Source organism: Heloderma suspectum, chromosome Z (genome assembly GCF_057233095.1).
Source record: "Heloderma suspectum isolate Gila_16-S chromosome Z, 16-S_ref, whole genome shotgun sequence".
Lineage (NCBI taxonomy): Eukaryota > Metazoa > Chordata > Lepidosauria > Squamata > Helodermatidae > Heloderma > Heloderma suspectum.
In genome coordinates this window covers 17,379,821-17,398,413 of record NC_139476.1, presented here as the reverse complement: position 1 = coordinate 17,398,413, position 18,593 = coordinate 17,379,821, and the positions used below count along the sequence as shown (strand labels likewise).

General features: G+C 54.5%; 2 protein-coding genes across 4 annotated transcripts; one reads left to right on the top strand and one right to left on the bottom strand.

The window, feature by feature from the left end:
- Window positions 1-3,408: 3,408 nt before the first annotated feature.
- On the bottom strand, window positions 3,409-13,552 carry LOC146333802 (HAUS augmin-like complex subunit 8). 3 transcript variants are annotated; one of them, XM_084825587.1, is made up of 11 exons: window positions 13,506-13,552; window positions 13,240-13,289; window positions 12,735-12,790; window positions 11,408-11,507; window positions 10,700-10,783; window positions 10,163-10,233; window positions 9,254-9,325; window positions 8,499-8,657; window positions 6,132-6,273; window positions 5,526-5,667; window positions 3,409-3,705 (listed from the first exon to the last, which is right to left on the bottom strand). In XM_084825587.1, the coding sequence occupies exons 1-11, from the start codon at window positions 13,529-13,531 to the stop codon at window positions 3,585-3,587; spliced, it is 1,023 nt and encodes a 340-aa protein (XP_084681713.1). In that variant the 5' UTR covers window positions 13,532-13,552; the 3' UTR covers window positions 3,409-3,584. The 3 variants fall into 3 exon arrangements, with proteins under 3 accessions (XP_084681713.1, XP_084681714.1, XP_084681715.1); XM_084825588.1 differs by having other exon boundaries at window positions 12,735-12,787; XM_084825589.1 differs by lacking the exons at window positions 11,408-11,507; window positions 12,735-12,790; window positions 13,240-13,289; window positions 13,506-13,552 and having other exon boundaries at window positions 10,700-11,183.
- Window positions 13,553-13,610: 58 nt separating this feature from the next.
- On the top strand, window positions 13,611-18,568 carry MPV17L2 (MPV17 mitochondrial inner membrane protein like 2). Its single transcript, XM_084825591.1, has 5 exons — window positions 13,611-13,797; window positions 13,961-14,131; window positions 15,137-15,213; window positions 15,306-15,434; window positions 16,800-18,568. Exons 1-5 carry the CDS (start codon window positions 13,620-13,622, stop codon window positions 16,863-16,865), a joined length of 621 nt encoding a protein of 206 aa, XP_084681717.1. The 5' UTR covers window positions 13,611-13,619; the 3' UTR covers window positions 16,866-18,568.
- Window positions 18,569-18,593: the final 25 nt, after the last annotated feature.

The following is an 18,593-nucleotide window of genomic DNA, read 5'->3' as shown; positions in this document are numbered from 1 at the left end:
AACCGCCCAGAGAGCTTCGGCTATTGGGCGGTATAGAAATGAAATAAACAAACAAACAAACAGAAATATGGTCAAAATGCTACTGGGGAGGAACAGAGGATAAGTTCAACTAGCCCCAGATGTGATGACGCAGCTAGCTCAAAGCTGAAAGGACGGCTAGCAGCCAATGGTGCTGGTGGTGAACGACGAATCCGATGTTCTAAAGATCAACACACCATAGGAACCTGGAATGTAAGATCTATGATCCAGGGCAAATTGGATATGGTTATTGGGGAGATGTCAAGATTAAATACAGACATTTTGGGTGTCAGTGAACTGAAATGGACTGCAATGGGCCACTTCACATCAAATGACCACCAGATCTACTACTGTGGACAAGAGGACCACAGAAGAAATGGAGTAGCCTTCATAATTAATAATCAAGTGGCTAAAGCAGTGCTTGGATACAATCCAAAAAATGACAGAAGGATTTCAATTCGAATTCAGGGTAAGCCATTTAACATCACAGTGATCCAAATATACGCCCCAACCACAGATGCTGAAAAAGCAGTAGATCGGTTCTATGAGGATCTGCAGCACCTACTGGATAGTACGCCAAAAAAAGATGTTATTTTCATTACGGGAGACTAGAATGCTAAGGTGGGTAGTCAAACGACACCCGAAATTACAGGCAAGCATGGTCTGGGAGAACAAAATGAAGCAGGGCATAGGCTGATAAAATTTTGCCAAGACAAGTCACTGTGCATAACAAACACTATCTTCCAACAACCTAAGAGGCGACTTTATACATGGACTTCACCAGACGGTCGACACCGAAATCAGACTGACTACATCCTTTGTAGCCAAAGGTGGCAGACATCTATGCAGTTGGTAAAAACAAGACCTGGAGCTGATTGTAGTTCAATCATGAACTTCTTATTGCACAATTTAGAATCAGACTAAAGAGAATAGGGAAGACCCACAGATCAGTTAAATATGAGCTCACGAATATTCCTCATGAATATGCAGTGGAGGTGAAGAATAGATTTAAGGGACTAGATTTAGTAGATAGGGTCCCGGAAGAACTATGGACAGAAGTTCGCAACATTGTTCAGGAGGCGGCAACAAAAAACATCCCAAAGAAAAAGAAAACCAAGAAGGCAAGATGGCTGTCTGCTAAGACACTGGAAGCAGCCCAAGAAAGAAGGAAAGCAAAAGGCAACAGTGATAGAGGGAGATATGCCCAATTAAATGCAAAATTCCAGAGGTTAGCCAGAAGAGATAAGGAATTATTTTTAAACAAGCAATGCGCAGAAGCGGAAGATGACAATAGAATAGGAAGGACAAGAGACCTCTTCCAGAATATTAGAAACATCGGAGGTAAATTCCAGGCAAAAATGGGTATGATCGAAAACGAAGATGGCAAGGACCTAACAGAAGCAGAAGAGAGCAAGAAAAGGCGGCAAGAATATACGGAAGATCTCTATAGGAAGGATAATAATATCGGGGATAGATTTGACGGTGTGGTCAGTGAGCTAGAGCCAGACATCCTGAAGAGTGAAGTTGAATGGGCCTTAAGAAGCATTGCTAATAACAAGGCAGCAGGAGATGACGGTATCCCAGCTGAACTGTTTAAAATCTTGCAAGATGATGCTGTCAAGGTGATGCACGCCATATGCCAGCAAATTTGGAAAACACAAGAATGGCCAACAGATTGGAAAAAATCAACTTATATCCCCATACCAAAAAAGGGAAGCACCACAGAATGTTTAAACTAACTAACAGTGGCATTTATTTCACATGCCAGTAAGGTAATATTCAAGATCTTGCAAGGTAGACTCCAGCAATTCATGGAATGAGAATTGCCAGATGTACAAGCTGGGTTTAGAAAAGGCAGAGGAACTAGAGACCAAATTGCCAATATCCGCTGGATAACGGAGAAAGCCAGGGAGTTTCAGGAAAACATCTATTTCTGTTTTATTGACTATTTGAAAGCCTTTGACTGTATGGATCATCACAAATTGTGGCAAGTTCTTGGTGGTATGGGGATACCAAGTCATCTTGTCTGCCTCCTGAGGAATCTGTATAACGACCAAGTAGCAACGGTAAGAACAGACCACGGAACAACGGACGGTTTAAGATTGGGAAAGGAGTACGGCAGGGTTGTATACTCTCACCCTACCTATTCAACCTGTACGCAGAACACATCATGCGACGTGCTGGGCTTGATGAAGCCAAGGCTGGAGTTAAAATCGCTGGAAGAAACATTAACCATCTCAGATATGCAGATGATACCACTTTGATGGCTGAAAGCGAGGAGGAGCTGAGGAATCTGATGACAAAGGTGAAAGAAGAAAGTGCAAAAGCTGGGTTGCAGTTAAACCTCAAAAAAAACAAGATTATGGCAACCAGCTTGATTGATAACTGGCAAACAGAGGGAGAAAACGTGGAGGCAGTGACAGACTTTGTCTTCTAGGCACAAAGATTACTGCAGACACTGACTGCAGCCAGGAAATCAGAAGACGTTTACTTCTTGGGAGGAGAGCAATGACAAATCTTGATAAAATAGTGAAGAGCAGAGACATCACACTGACAACAAAGGTCCGCATAGCGAAAGCAATGGTATTCCCCGTAGTAACCTATGGTTGTGAGAGCTGGACCATAAGGAAGGCTGAGCGAAGGAAGATTGATGCTTCTGAACTGTGGTGCTGGAGGAAAATTCTGAGAGTGCCTTGGACTGCAAGAAGATCAAACCAGTCCATACTCCAGGAAATAAAGCCAGACTGCTCACTTGAGGGAAGGATATTAAAGGCAAAACTGAAGTACTTTGGCCACATAATGAGAAGACAGGATACTCTGGAGAAGATGCTGACATTAGGGAAAGTGGAAGGCAAAAGGAAGAGGGGCTGACCAAGGGCAAGATGGATGGATGATATTCTGGAGGTGACGGACTCAACCTTGGGGGAGCTGGGGGTGGCGACGGCCGACAGGAAGCTCTGGCGTGGGCTGGTCCATGAAGTCACGAAGAGTTGGAAGCGACTGAACGAATAAACAACAAAACAAACAGAATGCTGGACTAGATGGTCTGATCCAGCAAGGATCTTCTGATGTTGATCAAAGATGCCTCAAACTTCACAGAAGAGGCTGGGCACAAATTGATTAATTCGCTAAAAAGACACATTAAGGCAGGAGTTAGTTATGGAAGCCCAGCCTTCTTTCATGCCCTGTTCCCTGACTTGCAACGGGAAGGGCTGAGACACAGCCCTGCAGGGCAAGGAATAGAACAGCTTGGCCAAGTTGGTGTCCTCCAGATGTGTCAGACTGCAACTCCCAGCATCCCCCAGGGGTGCTGGAAGGCACATCTGGAAGGCACCAGGTTGGGGAAGGCTGAAATAGGACCATCCCGAAAGAATGCTGCAAAAGCCAGGCTTGCAATAAAAAGGTATTTTAATAGAAAAAACCCAAAAGCCCTAAAGTGCAAACCTCTCTTCATCTCAGAAGAGGGGAAGAAAGACATGGACAGCAGATGCAGCATCGCTTCAGATGACAGAACCGGATGACCAGCCTGCTCTCTGGGCGACCGACCCAGGAGCACCTGCCTTGGCCTAGAGGAAGTAGAATGGCTTCGTGGTCTCCAGGCCCAGGGAGTCTTCGCAGACTTTCTGATGATGTAGGGATGACTCCTTGCTCAAATCAGCAGACAGATCCAGGACTTGTGCAAAGGTCCTAAGGGAAGGTGGGGGTGAAGAGAAAGGAGAGAAGCGGTCAAAGCGACTGTGCGGGAAGCAGATGTGCCCCCCCTTGGAAAACCCTGAGGGAAGGGTCGTGAAGAACAGAACAGGAGCCCTAGTCTCCCTACGCAGCCCCTCCTAATCTTTATTTTGTTTCTTAAGGTTTTTAAACATTGCTATTATGGGAGGGTAGCTTGCTGCAAAGCACAGCGTCACCCTCCCAACCCACCTCTATTGGGGTTCCAAAGAGCGGTTTTGTCTTAGGGAGCCCAGACCCCCACCTCTGTCTTGGACTTTGGTTCGTGGGCCAGTTGCTCTTCTTTCAGTCTCACGACTTTGCCTTGTAGGAAGAGCATTTTCTGATTGGCCAGCCACATCAGGGCAGCCATTTTATGAAGGTCAAGGCCGTCCCCTGGCACCCATTTTGTGAGTGTGCCCACAGCACTATCAAAATCCAAATATACCCACTGAGCTGAAAAGGTTGGAGAGCCCTGATCGAGTCCACCACATCCCAGGTGCCTCCCAGAAGCAACACCCTTTCCCCATTATTTGACCCCAGCCAATAGCCATAGTGGCTGGGGATAAGACTTGTATGCAAATGATTTTCATATTATGTTACCATATTGTCCAATACAGCTGGAGGGTGACCAGTTGGGGAAGCCCATTGTCATCTAATCCCCCCAAACGCCACTATCTCACAGGCAAGAGGGCCATTCGCCTCCCCACCCAACCCACAAAACAGGGCAGGCACCAGACCGAACTCACATTCAAATCCCAGCTAAGGCCTCGAACCTGCAACCCTCTTGATCCAGGTTCTCCCACCAGCCAATTGGAACATTACCCTGATCTCCTCGCACAGCTGTAGCAAAGGGACTAATATTACAGACCACAGCTATAAAAACACGACAGGGAATTGATGTATCTGGAGGGGTAGCAGGGAGGCAACCTAGAAGCTCCGTTTCTCTCCGTTTCTTCATTTTCTTTTCATTTTGCCTATGACATTTCTATCCCGCCCAATCGTCAAAGCTCTCTGAGTGGTTTTCAAGGATTAGAAACCATAAAAATACAATATGGTAACATAGTATGAAAACCATTTGCATACAACATATAAACAGATACATGCCCACATATATATATATATCTGTACACACACGCACACACACACTTTATAATAAGAAATTCCAGGACTTGTTAAAAACCCTATCACGTGCTGCCAAATGCCTGACAGTAAAGGCCGGTCTTAACGTGGCGGCAGGCAGGCCACATTGGAGATTGTTCCACAATCGGGGGGCCACCCCCCAAAAGGCCCTCTCCCTTGTTGCCACTGTCTGAGCCTCCCTCGGAGGAGGCTGAGGGCCTCAGATGGCAAAGGTAGTGCATGGGTGGTCTTTACGGAACCACAGAGGCGGAGGGGACCTCAGACATCATTGAGTCCAGCCTCTGCAGCCACCATTCCGCAGGGTGTGGCTACAGCGTCCCTGGCAAATGGCCACGCGGCCTCTGCTTAAATCCCTCCCACGAAGGAGAGCCTGCCACCTCCCAAGGGAGCCTGTCCCACTGCCAAACAGCCCTCCCCGTTAGGACGTTTCTCTGAACGCTCAGCCGAAATGCGCTTCCCTGCAGCTTCTCAATCTATTCTCATGACGAAACTCGGGAATTCTGGCATAAAGCACTTCCTCTGAAGAGGGATGCAGGACCATTACCATTACCTGACTTGGACCATTACCAAGGACTCCTCAGCGTCTTGAGACGTTGCTACCCCACACCGCCGGCACCAACCCCACCCAACTGCCCTCCTGCGCTTTCCTGATGAACCTGGGCAGCTCCGCCTCCAGCTTCACAGTTGCCTCCTCCAGCTCCTTCATGGCACTCAGCGCCCCGGCGTGGTCCTTCGACTGCTGCACCAAGGCTTCATCCAGCACGGTCTGAGTCTCAGCCAGGCCTTTCTGCAAAGCCGCTGCCCAAAGGACAGGGTCGGAAGAAGCAGCCCTCAGCCAGACGGCACACAGGAGGCGATCGCACATCAGGGATTCCCCCCCCCCCGAAACAAGTGTGCAAATACCGAGTCTCCAGGACGATTATGGAGGCAGCGCCTGCTGGGACTTCAAAAGCCAGGAGACCAGGGCGGGGCTCAGTAACCCCCCCCCACACACACACAACTGGAAGGAATCATGCAGAACGGGGAGTTTCGGCAGGGTTTCCACCCGCCTTCCACAACCTGGGGCCCTCCAGATGTGCCTGACCCCTGCAGGCAGGGAGGCCGGTTTCAACGCCCGTCACAGAACTCCACTCTCATCGCGGCAGAACCCGGACTGCCAGGTGCAGCGCTTCTCTTGATCGGATCGCCACGGCCTTGTGTCACAGGAGACGCCGCCTCACCTGTTCCCGGGCGGGGCACAGGAAGGTGCCAGAGGTCCGTACCTAGGTATTGGCACCGATCCTCTCCCGCGCAGATGTCCTTCACGGGCAGCTGGTGCCTCGTCGTGTCCAGCGCCGTGGCGAAGTGCCGGTACTCCTCCTGGAACTGCACGCATTGCTCGGAAAGCGGGCCAAGCAGTTCAATCTGGAAACCGAGCGTGCGTGGTGGGGGAGAAAAGCCCCGTGGGTTAGTCATCAGGCCATGCCACAAATGGACAGAGCTCCTCGCAAATCCCCACTCAGCAGCTGCGCGAAGCCCAGGAACTGCTGCATCAGGCAGGCTTCCCAGCAGCATCTGTATTTGCATTCATACCCCGCCTTTCTGACCCAAAATGGCCCTCAAGGCGGCTACCGATAAACCCAGGTTAAACACAAAACCTCACTTGAAATGCAGGGTAACAAACCCATTAAAGCCACACGCGGCGAGCAAGGGACGGACCAGCACTGCCCCGCTAAAGCCTGCTTTGGCAACGGCCAAGGGCCGCTCGAGCAGGACGGTCTTCGCCTGCCAGGGGGAGGGCCACAGAGGGGGCAACGGAGCCTCCTCGGCAGGGAGCTGTGGAGCCTGGCAGCAGGCGCTGAGGAGGCCGTGCCGCCTCCCCAGACAGGCCTGCGTGGGCGGTCAGCGGAGGCCAGCGCCTCCGACGCCAGCGGGGCGGTGGATCTGCTCCGGGTTCCAGTCACAGCCAGGCAGAGCTCAGAAGCAGCTATCCAAGCTGCGAAGCTCCTCAGCATTCCGACTGGCGCTGACTGGAACCTAGAGTGGTGTGCTTGAGGGAAGAAGCGTGGCGCTGCGCTCCAGCTGCAGGCCAGCACAGCGTGTCTCCCAGAGCTGCGGAAGCGGGAAGGCCATGGCCACCCTGTCTGGCAGGGCGCCCTACCTCCGTGATGGAGTTAAGGGCTACGCTACCGTGGCCGCGATGAGGCCTTTGCCGCCTTGCCGAGACAGAGGGCTCCGCGTGAAATGACTGATCGTCGCTCCAATTCCCTGGAGACCATCACTCGAATTGGCTGGAAATATTCATAGGAGCCCAGAGTCGGGAGAGACCTCAGAAGCCCTCTTGCCTGCCCGCCCCCCGCTCAATGCAGGATGCAGCTACAGCATCCCTGACAGACGCCTCCCCCTGCATCTCCGGCAAAGGACATCCCGCCACCTCCGAAGGCTGCCAGTTCCTCCCTGGTAGGAAGCCTGCAGTTTCAACCCAGAGGTCCTTGTCCTGCCCTGGGAAGCAACAGGGAACGCCTCTGCTCCCACTCCAGGGAGACAGCCCTCCAAGTACTTGAACACTGCTCTCACGCCTGCCCTGAAACTCCTCTTCCTCAGGCTAACCATACCCGGCTCTTTGAACCATTCCTCGGAGGACTTCCAGGCCCCTCGCCACTTTGGTCTCTCCGCCCTGGACATCCTCCAGTTTGTCAACACCCTTTGTAAAGCGTATGCCTGGAGCTGCATGCAATATTCCACAGATGTGGACGTACAGATATATAGGGATGTGGGTGTGTGCGCATGCAGATGTGCATTGATACACACACACCTGTTTTACTGTTGCTGCTTTTCTCTGTTGTAAGCTGCCCAGAGCACAATCCTTTGTGGAAAGGCAGTATTACATTGATGGATTGGCCAGAGTTCCCAAGCAGTCTGGGAACAAGAGGGAATGGCTGGCACTCCAAAGGACAAGGACAGAGGCGGCAGCCCCTGCTCAGGGATTTGCTGCCTACCCATAAATATACAGAAGAGACATCTGGGCACGATCTAACCCGGTCCAGCATCACAAGGCTCACCTGGCCCCATCCTTCTCAGCCTCCAAGACAGCAAGAACTCCGCTCTCTAGATGTGCTTTAAAGGGCATTTCTACACCAAGCTAAAATCCTGAATTTAAAACGGAGCTTGCTGCTTCTGTTTTAAATGCAGAATCACCACTGACTCCTTTTACACGTGCTTCCTTCCCTCCCCCCACCCCATATCTGAGTCTTCCACTATCTTCCATTGATCTCGCTCCTCTTCTTGCCGCTTTAACTCTTTTCACGGAGGAAAGTGAAGCGGAACGCAACGGGGTAATTTGACAGCTCATTATCTGCGATCTATTTAAAAACGGGACAAAGGGCATTTCGTGCAGGACAGTCACGGCGTCAGGCAAAGAGCCCGCAAACTTCCGTGAGGGGGCACTCTCAATCGCAGGATAAAAGCTCCGTGTGATGAAGCCCGTAAGCTGTCTGATCCTCCATGTTTTGTTTACGGAGCAGTTTTAATGGGGTGTTGGCTTTCATCTGATCCCGCTATGCTCGCAAGCCACCTTGAGGGCTCCCTAGGGGGCCCGAAAAGCAGCACAGAGATACTGAGATGAAGTTACAGTGAAGAAACAAACCAACCTGTCTGTCCAGGACTTCAGAGAGCTCGCGCTCCTTCTTCAGACGCTGCAGCCTGCGCCTCTTCTCATTCGCCTCCCTCTCCAGCTTCCCCACTTCCTCAGAAAGCATTAGCAAGTCCCTCTCGGTCTTCCCTTGCAGCAGAGTCAGGTTTTTCTCCATCTGTTACATCAGAACATCACTGGGGTCAAAGCCACAAAAAGCAAGGCAGTTTTCAAGAAGTGTGACTTTGTTTAAAAATGAGTTGGATTCGGGACAGGTGGGGAAAGCCCAGCCTGCAAGCTGCTTGTGCTATTTCCTTTCATCGCAGCTCAGGAATAAGAGAGTATTTAAAGGAAATTCACTTTTAAATGTACTGCAAAGAAGTGAGTTGTTGCAAAGATGGTGAGCTGTGCATTTGGCAGGCAGAAGACCTGCTTACTTGCGAGTAGAAATGCAGAGGCTTGGCATGTGGGGTGCTACTTGAAAACGCCGAGTGATTCAGTCCTGCTTCCTTCTGAGTAGATGTGCAGATTTTTCGCCTGCTTACTTGTGAGCAGACATGCAGGGGTTTGGTATTTGGGACCCTATGTGAAAGTGCAACTGAGTGATTCAGCCCTGCTTACTTCTGAGAAAACTTGAAATGGCAATTGTCGCAGTTGACCCTTCCCACTCTAACCCTGGCCCCGCCCAGGGAACATGGCCCCCCCGAGACCTTCCCCATTTTGCAATTTGGGGTTTCCCCCTCCGATCTAAGCAGATGCCTGCGGGCGCTTTACCTTGATGGAGGCATAGGTCAGCACCAGTGTCTGAGAGTCCAGCATCCCAATCAGGTCAGAATCGGAAGGTGCCTGGGAAAAACAAAGCAGATTTCCTTCTAACAATGCACAGGAGCAGAAAGAGCCCCTGAAGCCCCCCCGAGGCAGGAGACGCTCGGCCATTTCTCGAACGCCTCTAAGGACGGAGGCTCAGGCCTCCACAAGGCAGCTGCTCAGCCAGTGATCCTCTCAGAAATAAGATTACAAACAAAAAAATAGAACCAAAAAATTCACATCTTTGGAGGACCTCTCCCGGTCTCCCTTGCGCTTCTCTGAACGACTCAACGTGGCCCCCTTCTGCCCATGTCCCCCAGCAACTGGCGTCCATAAGCACGCTGCCTCTGAGACGGGAGGAAACGTACAGCCACCGTGACGAGTGGCCCTTGATAGGCTCCTCCTCTACAAGTTTGTTTCTTAAAGCCGTCTAAGCTGGGGGCCGTTGCGCCCCACGGTATCCCACTCCATCGCGTGGGCAAACGCCCTCCTCACAACCACCGTGGCTGTCTCCCGGCCCAAATTAGGCAGGGACAAGCGGCCGAGGTGCCACCGCCACCGTGGAACGGTGAGGAGGGAGAAGAAAGGCTGGAACGGTGAGGAGGGGGAAGAAAGGCTGGAACGGTGAGGAGGGGGAAGAAAGGCCGAGACAGAGTGGGCTACCCACACCATGCCCACGCCGGAACTGACATTCGGAGGCTGCAGGCTGGCAAGGTGAGCCGACGGGCCCGAGACAGAGTGTTTCCCCGGGGCTGGGGCCCAGCGTCCTGGCAAGAGGAGGCCTCTGGAACGTGGCTCCCACAGCCATGGGCTGCTGATTCAAGCTGCACATGGGCAGCAATCGCGTTCTCCGCGTGATTCACCGGCACCACTCACCGCACCCTGCTTCTTTCTGGTGGAACATTCGACGCTGGTCTTTGAACCCCAGGCCCGGTGGCGGCTGTGGTCTGGAAGAGCGCAGGCAAACAGAGACAGACATGAAGGCCGTGCTGCGTTCCCGTTGAGAATGGTGAGGTTGGAGCTTCAGCGGGGAGGAGGAGACCCCCACGTGGCTGCAACCACGGCACCACCGCCACCCTTTTCCATGTAGTGTGAGGAAAGGTCTCCGACCGGCTTCGCAACCCTGTAAAGCCATCTTTGCAAACCCGGCGCGCCGGACTGCAACTCCCATACCCTCTAGCCGTGCTGGCTGGGGATGATGGGTGCTGCAGTCCAGCACATCTGGAGGGCCCCAGGCTGGCCCAGGGAGCCTAGAGGGAATTCCAGCAGGTGCGATCGGTGGTTCTGGTGGCGTTTTCGCGGTTTCCTCTTTGGCTAGCAGCTCCCGCTTCCCACGCTGCAGCCTCTGTTTGAAAACTCGGCGCCCCTGGCCCTGGCAAGCCCCCCACCTTTGCAACCAAAGGCAAACCCCACCGTTAATGGCCGAGAAGTCCAGGTCAGGCCGGGCGTGCCCAGCGCCATCCAACAGAGTTGACTGCAGCACGCCAGCAGCAGGTTCTGGAGGGGAAGGAGGTGAGGGGGAGAAAAGCGTGAGCAGCCCGACTCCCCCTCGCAGGGCTCCGACGACTTCACGGGAGACCAGCGACGTCCACACTCTGCTCAAAGGTTCTCTGGACGCCCCTGCTGGGCAAGTTGGTCTGCAGGGCCGTGAAGACAGGAGCCGTGCCGGATCGGGCCAGAGGTCCGTCAGGCCCAGCATTCTGTCCGCAGGGGCCAACCCGCTGCCAGAGGGAAGCCCACGAGGGGGACACGAGTGCAGCGGCACTCCCCCCCACCCTTGAGCGACCCTGCCCCTACCCCCAGGAGCCCCCCCCATTGCGCCTCAGGGAGAAGGCCAAGAACAGTAGACGAGTGACCCCAAAGGGGCAACCAGCCCCCCGATGGCAGAGCGCTGAGCGTGCCCTGCACTGCAGCAGCAGGGGGAGCGCAGAATGGGTTTCGTGCCCCCGTCAAGCACGACAACGGTGGGAGCCCACCGGTCCGTCCAGGGGAACTAGCACGTGCTCTCGTACGCATCCGAGAATCCTCGCAGCTGCTCCTCCTGCTGGGACCTCAGGAGCCCCAGTGCGGACCGTCGCCCTGCCGCTATGCCACGGCTCACCTGCCAAAGCTCTGGCTCACCTGCCAAAGCTCTGCCTTTCTGGACCGGAACGGCCGGCCTCTTCGGAGACGTGACTCCGTCTGGCCCTTTGGCAAGGGGCAGGCTGGGGCTGGAGGAGGCCTGCCAAGCAAACATACAGGCAGGTATCGCACGGGGGCAATTCACAGGCACCTCGGAAGCCGCCTGACACGGAGCCAGACCCTCAGTCCATCTAGCGGAGGGCTGCTGATACTCGGCGGTGGTGGCAGCTCACCGGGGTTTCAGGCGGGGCTTTTCCAGCCCTACCAGGAGAATCTGCCAGAGGTCGAGCCTGGGACCTACTGCATGCCGGGGGGGGGGGGGGGGCTGCCACTGCGGGTGAGCCACCCTGAGATGTGGGGTGCCTGAAACACACTCCAGCAACCGGCCAGATCAGATTCGAATCTTGCACCTCTGAGAGCACAAGAGCCACACCGGATCAGCCCAAGGGTCTGTCTAGTCTAGTGCTCTGTTCCCCGCTCCTTAGAAGGTTTCTGTGGGAGAAAGCCCCACTACTTTTCATGGGGCTTTCTCTCAAGGAAGTGTGCTTAACATCACAGCCTTCCCCCACCTCTTTTGATCCACGAGTACTTTTTTGGTTAGGCAAATGTAGTTTATGCTACGTTGTGACGTTAACTATTTTTCTTGGTATTCTCTAATAGTTCACTATGATTATAAATAAAGGAAGAAATGCCCAGGTTTGGCCACCTCACCTTTCGGCATCCTGATTTCTACCCTCTCCATGACCGAAAACTCCCCAAATTCTGTCCTCTTGGAATGAAGTCGCTTCCTACTTTCTCCCCATCTTATTATTAGCCACCTATGAAGCGCCTCAAGTTTTCTAAGCGCTGTATACAAAACGAAATGGTCCCTGCCTGCCAGCTACCACCGAGAAGACATGATCGAACGGGGGGGGGGGGGGGGGAGGCTTTATCCCGTCAAGGAATGAAGATGGATAGTTTCTGCCTTTAGGGCACATTTCTATGCACGTTTAGACAGAAACGGGTCCCACACCTCCCACCATTCCCTAGCCAGCCAACCTGGCTGGGGAACGCTGGGAGTTGTAGGACATATTTCTGAACAAACATGCATTGGATCGTACCCTTAAACATATACTTCGTGGAGTGCTGCAAAAAAAGAAGACAAGGACGGAGGAAATTTCAGTGCTGCAACTGGATTTGCTCATCTCTGTGCTCTTAAGAACTTATGGGATATTGACGGTGTGGTTGTTGCCTTTTTGAAACGCTAGATTTTATTATACCAAAGCCTCCGTCTTTAAAGAAGAGCAGTCGACACGCAACACTGGGTTTCAAATCCAGATTTCGTCACCTTTCCAGCCGCTTTTTCGCCATACTGCAGGTAACGGGACGGCACGACTCTGCCTCCTCCACAAACCACCAAACCAAAGACAGAGAGAGAGAGAGAGAGAGAGAGAGAGAAATGAGAGGGAAGCGGCACGTGAGGCGCCCCGGGGCACGTGCGGAGTAGCTTCGCCCACGGACCGCGAACGCGCGAGGGCGCGCTGCTGCCCGGCGGGGCGTGGCACGGGGCTGGGGTCAGTCGCGGCCCGGGGGGGCGCGGGTTCGAGTCCTGGCTCAGACACGAGGCTCGGGGTGGGGAGGCGGGCCCGCCTGCCCTCCCTCGGCCCGGCCCCCTGCCCAGGGCCGCCACGAGGGTCCCGCTGGGGTCGACGCTGCGGGGGAAGCACGGCCGGGGCGCCGCGGGGAAGCGCAGGCCCCGGGCGCCACAGGCCTCCCCTGCCGCGCGCGGAGCCAGCACCCGCACGCCCAGGGCCCCGAGCGCGCCGCTGCTTCCCGCGGACGCAGGCGCTCACCTCGCGGCCGGGGCCTGGAGCGTGGCGTCGCCTCAGCCTGGTCGGGGCACCTGCGGAGAAGCACAGCGTGAGGGGGCGTCCCGCGAGGGGGTGGGCAGGGGGGAGCGCCCGGCCCCTCCCCCCCTCCCTCCCGGCCGGCCGCGGCCCCCCCTCCCGGCCGCGGCCCCCCCTCCCGGCCGCGGCCCCCCCTCCCGGCCGCGGCCCCCCCTCCCGGCCGCGGCCCCTCACTCCCTCCCCCCCCGCTCCCCCCCGGCCGCGGCCCTCACCCGCCCCGCGCAGCCCTTCCCGCCATCGCGCTCGAGCCGGAAGCTTCGGGGAGCCGCGCCCCCTTCTCGGCGCGCCCCTTCCGGCCCCGCCCCCGGCGCCCGCGCAGAGCGGCCATGGCGCCCCGCGCCCGGGGGCTGCTGCGCGCCTGCTGCGCCCGGCTGGGCGCGGGCCGCCTGCTGCTGGCCGCCAACACGGCCGGCTGCGGGGCGCTGCTGGCGGCGGGCGACGCGCTGCGCCAGGCCTGGGAGCTGCGGCGCGGCGCGCGGCGCCGGCGCGACGCGCGGCGCACAGGTGGGCCGCGCGGGAGGGGCGGGCCGGGCCGGGCGGCGGTCCCCCGGAGCAGGGCCCCGGGCGGCGCCTCCCATCGGCCCGGGGCGGCGCTCCCTGGCGGGCTCGGCCCGAGGCGCGGGCGACCCGGGCGCCCGCAGGCCTGACGGGCGCTTCTGTCCCGCAGCTCGGATGTTCGCCGTCGGCTGCAGCATGGGGCCGCTCATGCATTACTGGTACCTGTGGCTGGACCGGGCTTTCCCCGCCGCCGGGCTCCGGGGCCTCCGGGTCGTCCTGAAGAAGGTGCTCATCGACCAGGTCGTGGCTTCCCCAGCTTTCGGGGTGTGGTATTTCCTGGGTAAGGCCAGCCGCTGGGGGTGTAGGCCGGGAGGAGACCAAGCCCCTGTTCAGGGCCCCCCAAATGCATTGGGGCGCAGCTGGGGGGGATACATGAGGCTTCACGCCGTAACTTCTCTGGGCGGGGGGGGGCAGAAAAGGAGGGCGGCTTCTCTTGGGAAGCTCGTGATGTGGGGTTTCCGGAAAGTTTTGAACGGGCCAGTTTTGCAGTTGGCACCCCATCAGGGCGAGTTCCATCGGAAATTTTCCAGTTTGCTGTGGGAAATTTTCCGGAGCGGGGTGGGCAACTTGCGGGCCAAAGCATCAGGAGTGCCACAACTCCCATCGTCCTGCACCATTGCCTGTGTTGGCTAGGGCTGATGGAAGTTGCAAGTCCAAACTGGGAGGCCACAAGATGACCACTTCTGCCCTAGAGAGCGATCGAATTTAGCACTTTTTATTTTGCTGCTTGCATTTAGGAAAGAGCAAAGCGAAACAACACATACGGTCCTGGTGTGAATTTTTTTTGTCCCAGCACACCACAAGTATTTGACCCAAAATATGTCAGGGGGAGAAAAGACCACATTAATCACGTCATGCGAATTAAGTGACGGATTATGTAGACGTTGTGTAAAAATTTAAAGACGCTCACGTGCACTTCCCTTCCATCGTGTACATTTAAGGAAAAAAAACAAGTATTGAAAACTGTGGATGCGCTAATTAATTTTAGCAAGCCAAAGGACTCAGCTACAACTTTGAAACTGCTAAACCCGCTTAACGTTATTTGCTGTTGTCGTTAATGAACTAACAAAATGGAAAAATGTCAGCCAAAAAAGGAAGCACCGTAAAACATTCTGGGGGGAAATCCGTTCTGGAAACTCTTCTGAGCCACATCGCTGGTGGTCGAATTCTGTGCTTGGCTTCCTCTGTATGATTTTCAGGTCCTCTCGTTCCTTGTAGCTAAGGCTTATGGGGCAAGAACATGGCCCCTTCCTGTTGCATTCCTTTCTTTTATATCTGCCTGCAGGGATGGGATCCTTGGAGGGACAAACTCTGGAGCAGAGCTGGCACGAGTTGGAGGACAACTTCTGGGAGTTCTACAAGGCAAGCGTCCCTTTCTTTCTCTCCACCACCCGCTTCTTGCCTCCAATTTTGTGGATGGGGTGGCTGATCTGGTCTCCTCTTCCTGTCCGCAGATGGACTGGTGCGTGTGGCCGCCAGCCCAGCTGATCAACTTCTTGTACGTGCCGCCCAAGTACCGTGTGGCCTACATGAATGTCATCACTCTTGGCTGGGACACCTACCTGTCATACTTGAAGCATCGCGTGAGTAGTCCTTGACCATCAAGCTTGCACTGATCTGGCCCAGCATTGGCTACTCCTGCTCCAGAGAGGTTCGTCCCGCCCTCCAAGGGCAGCAGTCACTCACGGCAGAAACACGGCATCTCCCCACCCGCATTTCCGTGGGATTCAACTCTGCACCATCCAGCGTTCTTCCTCTGAACTTGGCTCATCCCCGTAGCGCAGGAGTCCCCAACCTTCTTTGGAGATGATGGGCACCAAGAGATTTTGGAGAGGGTGTCATGGGCACTTTCACAAAATGGCTGCCATGTTGGGCAGGGCCAGTCACAAAACACCTGTCTCCCACGAGGCCAGCTGGTGGGCCGCTAAAAGAAAAGTCACTTGCCTGAGAACTTAAGCGCAAGGCCAGAGGTCAGGGGCTGAACTCCAAAGCACAAACCCACTCCTTGGAACCCCCCCGTTTTCTGTTCCCAGTACCCATTTCATAGAAGGCAAACTGCTGAAGCTCAGAGACTTGGCGAAGAAGCTGCGCAAAGGTGGGGTAGGGCTTTGGGCCCCAAATGCCAGATCACATCTTTGCCCTCCCAAAGCACAACAAAATGCCCATTCCACAGCTGGCAAATGGGCGACGCTTCAAGAAACACATGCACCCCCCCCCCCAAAGTGGCCAGGAGACACACAAACGCAGCCACACACGCGCACGCACACACACCCTCCCCACCTCCACCCCCCAAAGCTGTGCTCTGCCAACCCAGGAGTTACATTCTTCTTTTCGGGGCAGCAGGGCACACTTCTAAGGAGAATTCTGGGCATCAGCCACCCACCATTTTATATTCTGAGAATGATGCTGGGCCACTGGCCATGCTAGCTGAGGAGGATGGGACTTGCAGTCCAACACAGGGGTTGGGAAAGGCTAGCCTACTCCCCACAGCGAGTTGGAGAAAGGAGAGCTTCCTTTTCCCCCCAGGCATGTTGGAGGTTTGGTCTTACTCTTTGATGGCTGTTCCGCTTGTTAATTTGTAGTTCTTCTTTTAACCATTTGCATTACATGCTTCTTAATCGTTTTAACTGTTTGTAATCCATCCTGAGAATGCTTTTTATTGGGCAGATTAAAAATGCAATAAAGGTGCTATCCTGTGCATGTATAGACAGAAAAGAGGTCCTACAGCTCCCAGCATTCCCCTGCCAGCCATGCCAAGCTGGCTGGGGAATGCTGGGAGTTGTCAGGTCATTTTTTTCTGTCTACACATGCACCGGATTGCGCCCTCAATAACCAAAATACAGAAGCTAAACTAAAAATGGAAAGCAGCTGGCTTCAACTTGATCCACTACAACCCCTGAGCTTCAAAGCTGTCTTCCTTTGCTGCTTTCTTTCCCTTTTCTGTTTAGCCTAAGCAGTCCTGCCTGGAAGAGGAATGCAAGCCCTGCACTGGTGAGATCGAGACGGCTGTGTGAAAGGCCTTGTTCTCAGCTTTTCTCCTTCCCGAGGAGCCTTGTGCCCTTTCCAAGAGGAACCACTTGCATCATGCAAGCAGCGTCGGGGGCCTGGCTGAGTGGCCCGCTGCCAGGGCCACTGATGGCATGGTGGAGAGCTCGAGCGGAATTGCCTTGGGGACCAAAACCGGCACGTGTGTTGAATTCCTGAAGTCATATCCCTCGTAATTTATTTGCAGTTTTAAAAAGTGCCACATCATTGATTTTCCTAATTAAAATAAAACCATGATTGCCTCTTCTGCAGTGCAAGAACAGGCCTTAATATAATGCTTGCTGCAATGAATCCCCTGGGGGTTGAGTCAGAAGGAGAAACTCTTCACATAAAGGGCTATTTTTTATTATTTATTACTGCATTTCTTTACCTTTTCTCCTTGTGCAGGGCACCCAAGGTGGCTCACATTGTCCTCCTCCTTTCCATTTATCCTCACAACAACCCTGTGATGTAGGATAGGCTGAGCCTCAGCGACTGGCCCAGCATCACCCAGTGAGCCTCAGGGCCAAGCAGGGACTAGGACTCGGGTCTCCCCCATCCAGCGCTTGAACCGCTGCGCCACCCTGGCTCTCAGCAGGCTGACGTGCCAACTGAGTTTAAATTGTGGAAAAAAGGAAAAGGCCGTTGATGGAAACTTGGCGCACCTTGTCTGGGACTTCTGAGCTCCTGCACCCCCCAACTCTGGCACAGCACGACCAAATCAGGAAAAAGAGCTGTTTGCTGTTCTTACCCCCATCGTAGCTTTGCTGGAGAGCCCACCTGGGGGAAAGGGAAGCGTAGAAACAAGCAGGGAAAGTCCAAAGAGTGTAAAGGCACCGACACAGGGGCTGATCCGTCTCGGCCTTTTGTCTAGCATCAGGCCTTACAGTTTATCCCACCTGAACCTCAACCTCTGGCTTTCAAGCAAACCCACGACATACAGCAGCCTTCCCAATTCTCACACACATGATAAACCCAGGGGAGGTGCAAGTCGAACACCTAGGGAGCAAGCCCAGGAACAGTCAGGGCCATCCTGTGCCAAATTGAACATGGGAGAAGGAAGAGAGGAGAAATACCATCCAGACTTCCCCAAACTGGTGCCCTTCAGCAGGGTTGGACTGCAACTCCCATCACTGGCCATGTTGGCTGAGGATGATGGGAGGTAGAGTCCCACCATCTGAAGGGCACCAATTTAAGGAAGATGGACCTGGAGGTCAAATCTTTGAAAGGACAGGTGGTCACAAAAGGGGGAGAAGACCCACGTTCCCCATCCTTGCTTTTTCAACATGCTCTAGCTGTCGCAGGCACCAACATGTTACCCCTGCACTTTCGGCTGCAGCCTCTCCAAGCGCATGGAGTCTTTACGCTCCAGTTTATTAAGGGTCACCTTTTGGAAATGCACAGTGATTTCTAGGCCTAACCAACCAATGCTACGAAGCCCTCTGGAGACAGGTGGATTTCTCCACTGCCCCAAAGCCCCTTCCTTATGTTCAGCACTGAGCAGCCCTGCCCCAGCAAAGGACCTCAGCCAGGGGAAGAAGGCTTCTGTGTGCGCATCCCAGGAATGGTGACCGTACGCTGGATGTGCATCGGAAGGCTGAGGTGGTCTTGGCTGCATTGTGTTACCTTTTGAAGCGGGGCCAGGCAACTTCTGGGGGTTGGCAGGGCATAGTGCTTCTCCCAGAAAGGTTAATCTGGTCCAAAAGGGTGAAACGGTT